This window comes from Arachis hypogaea, chromosome 18 (assembly GCF_003086295.3).
Source record: "Arachis hypogaea cultivar Tifrunner chromosome 18, arahy.Tifrunner.gnm2.J5K5, whole genome shotgun sequence".
NCBI classification, from domain to species: Eukaryota; Viridiplantae; Streptophyta; class Magnoliopsida; order Fabales; family Fabaceae; genus Arachis; species Arachis hypogaea.
In genome coordinates, this window is record NC_092053.1 from 6,048,666 (window position 1) to 6,053,279 (window position 4,614).

The 4,614-nt window shown below is 34.3% G+C and overlaps 1 protein-coding gene across 1 annotated transcript; it reads left to right on the forward strand.

The window, feature by feature from the left end:
* Positions 1-252: 252 nt before the first annotated feature.
* Positions 253-1,056, forward strand: LOC140181218 (uncharacterized). Its single transcript, XM_072224738.1, has 2 exons — positions 253-312; positions 649-1,056. The coding sequence occupies exons 1-2, from the start codon at positions 253-255 to the stop codon at positions 1,054-1,056; spliced, it is 468 nt and encodes a 155-aa protein (XP_072080839.1).
* Positions 1,057-4,614: the final 3,558 nt, after the last annotated feature.

Genomic DNA, 4,614 nt, shown 5'->3' on the forward strand with positions numbered 1-4,614 from the left:
AGAGGTAACTAGTATAATTTTTATTTTTTTATTTTTCTTTCTTTTTGGCTATATATAGTTGTACCTTTTGTTCTATGTAAAGGTGTGATTTTTCACTAATACAATAGACACATTTCTCTATTCTTTAGCTTGATTTTAATTAAGAAATTTGCAGCTCAGAATAGATTTCATCATGGTGCGGTGAACGTGGAAGAGTTGCAAATATTGTTAAGCAAGAATTGTGAACTTTGTTCCCTTCTTTCTGCAATATCCATGGCAGATCGAGAAGTTGGAGTGGATAATCCAGAAAATTCGCAACTGCAAACATTTTCAGTGAGTGATTTAAAAAATCTCACAAGATTGATGAATCAACTTGTCAGCCTTCAAACGCAAGTATGGAGATCAACATTGAACCCGATTCAAGACCAGACAAGCCCCTTCTACCTCCATCCAAATGAAAGCCCAGATTTATCACTAACTCAAACTCCTCTTACAACTCAAAATTATCACTCATGGGCGAGATCGGTTTGGCTATCCATCAAATCGAAAAACAAGTTGGGATTCATTGATGGAAGTATTCTGAAACCTGAAAAAACTGACTCAACCTGTGAAGCCTGGACAGATGCAATACTTTTATACTATCGTGGTTGCATTCTTCTCTAAGCACAGATTTTTCAGAGTGTTCTTTGGTGTAACGTGGCCTCAGAACTCTGGAACGATCTCAAGCACAGATTCTATGAAGGTGATTTGTTTCAGATAGTTGATCTTCAAGAAGAGATGTTTGCGATGAAGCAGGGAGATCTATCCATCACTGCATATTTCACTAAACTTAAGGGAATTTGGGAAGAACTTGATGAGTTCAAACCAATTCCATCTTGTGCCTGTGGAGCATCATGCTCATGTGAACTGAAGATCATCAGAGAATATAGAGACCAAGAACATGCTGTTAGAATTTTGAGAAGGTTAAATGAGCAGTACACAATAGTAAAATCACAAATTATGTTGATAGTGCTATTGCCCAATGTGAATTTCATCTATTCTTTACTTTTGCAACAAGAAAGACAATTAATCAACTAATATCAAACTGAAGAAAGGATGCTAGTTAATACTGTCAATATTGGAGGAACTGGTAATGAAAACAACAGAAAATTTGGTATGACCTTGAATGCAAATTCTGGTATCACAAATCGAGGTGGCAGAGGCGGACGTGGCCGATGCCGAGATAGAGTTAGTAGTGGAAGAGAAATAATGAGAAGTTGCTCTCATTACAGGAAGACTGGACACACCATAGAGACCTGCTACCATAAGCATGGATTTCCTCCTCAGTTGCAAAAGAAATTTGGAGTAGCAAATGTGAACAATATGATTGTTGCTGAGAAAACATGTGGAGATGGCAACGTACCTGATGTGCGTTCAACTCAAGAAGAGAATAGTAAAAATTTAGACAACTTATTTTTCGAAGATAAAAAACAAGCATTGATTTCTCTGTTCCAACAAGATAAAGGTGATCCTGCTCATAGTTCTCTTCAAACACAAGCCATAAACACAGTGATAGCTCCTTCATCAGGTATACACCATATTTTATCAGTTTTTCGCATTCCTTTGCATACACATGACTGGATAATTGACACTGGTGTAATTGCACAAGTTATTTTTTCTCTTGATACTTTTCACTCTCATCACATAATAGATCCTGTGTTAATCAAATGTCCAAATGGAACTGAGACTACAACAACAATTAGTGGAACTATAATTTTAACCCGTGATTTTTACTTTACAAATATGTTATATGTGCCCTCTTTTAACTTTAATCTCATATCTATGTTTGAAACAACTAATTTTTTACCTTGTCAATTTTTATTTAACAATACACACTGTGAGATACATGACAACCTTTCCTTAAAGATGATTGGTCATGCTAGACAAAGAGGTGCTTATATATCTTCAATACAGATGCAACTTATGTCAACTTAGAAGCAAAGAATAGAGAACTAGTCAACACCAGCAATTCGGTTAGTGTTGTTGCTATCACGGACACTATAAATCATGAAACTTGGCATTGTAGGTTAGGACATGTCTCAATTGATAGGTTACAAGAAATGAAAAAGAATTATCCTTTTATTGTATGTCCATTAAAAGATGAACCTATGTCATTATGCAAAACAAAGAAGATTGTCTTTTCATTTGAGTCAAAAAAAATCTGTCAATTTATTTGATTTAGTGCACATGGATATTTGGGGACCTATTTCTACTCCATCTTTTGCTAGTCATAAATATTTTTTGACAATAGTAGAAGATAAAAGTAGGTTCACTTGGCTATTTTTTATGAAAATAAAAGTGAAATTTCTTTTTGTATCCAACAATTTGTGCAACTAATTGAAACCCAATTTCAAACAAAAATAAAAAACATTAGAACTGATAATGAAGCTGAATTCATCATGAATTCTTTTTATGAAAAACAGGGAATAATTCATCAGACTTCATGTGTTGAGAGTTGAGACACCTCAACTAAATAGAATTATAGAACAAAAATATCAAGATATTTTGAATATTACTAAAGCACTCATTTTTAAGACTCATCTTCCCACAATTTTTTGGAGACATGCTGCACTCATGCTGTACATATTCTTAATAGAGTGTCTAGTTCATCTATTAATAATAAAAGTTCTTATTAAATTTTTTTTAGTAAAATGCCAAACATTCAACACTTTAAAATTTTTGGATGTCTTGCATTTGCTTCAACTTTAGTTGCAAATAGAAAGAAATTAGATAAAAGAGGAAGAAAATACATTTTTCTTGGCTTTAAAACAGGAACAAAAGGATATCTTTTGATGGACATAAATAACAAACAATTTTCATATCTAGAAATGTAATTTTTTATGAAAATTTCTTTCCATATAAGAATAATCAAGTTTCTCATCAATTTGAATATGTTTCCAATTCTAATCAAGACACTAAATCTACATTACATAATCATGATTCTATATATGTCTTTGATAGCAGCACATTATCTTCCCATACCTTAGATTTACATCACATTCAACATATATTGCCAAATACTCCTTCCAATACAATTGATATTCAACCACAGCCAACCTTACCCATATCTTTAAGTTTACCAATAGCACCAGCATCATGTACTACACCATCATATGAAAAAAATCCATCTAATTCCCAACCTACTGATATTAATCCACCTCCTTCACTAAGAAGATCTTTTAGAGAAAGACACAAGCCAAGATACCTTGATGATTATGAATGTATGCAATCCACTGTCTCTGATAGCATGATCCAATCATCAATCTTAAAAAGATATCCTCTTTTCAATTACTTGAGTTACAATTCCCTGTCACAATCATACAAAGCACTTTCCATTACAATTTTTACAAATTCGGAGCCAAAGAACTATGAACAGGCTATTCTGAGTGATTGTTGGCAAAAAGCAATGAGCTTGAAGCATTGGAGGAAAGCAAGACCTGGAAACTTACTACTCTACCGAAAGGGAAGCATGCAATCGGATGTAAATGGGTTTTTAAAACCAAGTATAACTCTAATGGGACTATAGAAAGACACAAAACAAGGCTTGTGGCCAAGGGCTTCACTCAAACACAAGGGTATGACTATTTTGATACCTTTAGTCCTGTAATCAAAATGACTACCCTTCGTGTACTCTTAGCAATTGCAGCTAGTAAGAACTGGTTTATTCATCAATTAGATGTGATCACTGCCTTTCTTTATGGTAATCTACCTGAAGAAGTCTATATGAAGTTTCTCCCTTGTTTAAATGCATAGTCAAAAATGGTTTGCAAGCTGGAACGATCCTTATATGACCTTAAGCAAGCAAGTCGCCAGTGGAACTCTAAGTTATGCTCTATCTTGATTGCTTCAGGTTACTCACAATCAAAGGCAGATCATTCTCTTTTCACCAAATCTTCTCCAACAGGTTTCACTTATATTCTTGGTTATGTCGATGATTTGGTTCTAGTGGGGGATGACATAGAAGAGATCCAACGTGTGAAGATGAAATTCGATACTTTATTCAAAATCAAAGATTTAGGCAAACTAAAATTTTTCTTGGGCATGGAAGTTGCAAGGAGAAAAAGGAGAATAGCTTTATATCAAAAGAAGTATACTCTTGATCTTCTAAAAGAGTATGAATTATTAGATTTAAAACCAGCCAGCACACCTATGAATTATTCAATTCATCTCTCAAAGTTATCAGGAACATTGTTGAATGATACTAAGCCATATAGAAGACTCATTGGAAGGTTGACATACCTCACTAATACCAGGCCTGACATAAGCTTTGCTGTTAGCAAGTTAAGTCAATTTCTAGATTGTTCTAGAGATGAGCACTTCAAAGTAGCCTTACATGTGTTGAAGTACTTGAAAGAAGCTCCTGAAAAATGATTAATTTTTGAGTCTGTTTGTGACTTGTCCCTCCGTGATTTTTCAAATTCTGATTGGGGTACATATTCGGATACCCGAAGATCAGTGTTCGGATATTGCTTCTTTCTTGAAAGATCTTTGGTGCCCTGAAAAAGTAAAAAACAGCAAAGAATTGCTCGATCATCTTCGGAGGCAGAGTATCGAGCAATGACTCTTGCAACTTGTGAAGGAATTTGGCTAATGTAC

Bases quoted from the DNA above. Each gene is read 5' to 3' on its own strand.
- LOC140181218 (XM_072224738.1), top strand. From the start codon at position 253: ATGGCAGATCGAGAAGTTGGAGTGGATAATCCAGAAAATTCGCAACTG. The intron at 313-648 runs GTGAGTGATTTA...CTCTAAGCACAG, and splicing joins CGCAACTGCAAACATTTTCA to ATTTTTCAGAGTGTTCTTTG.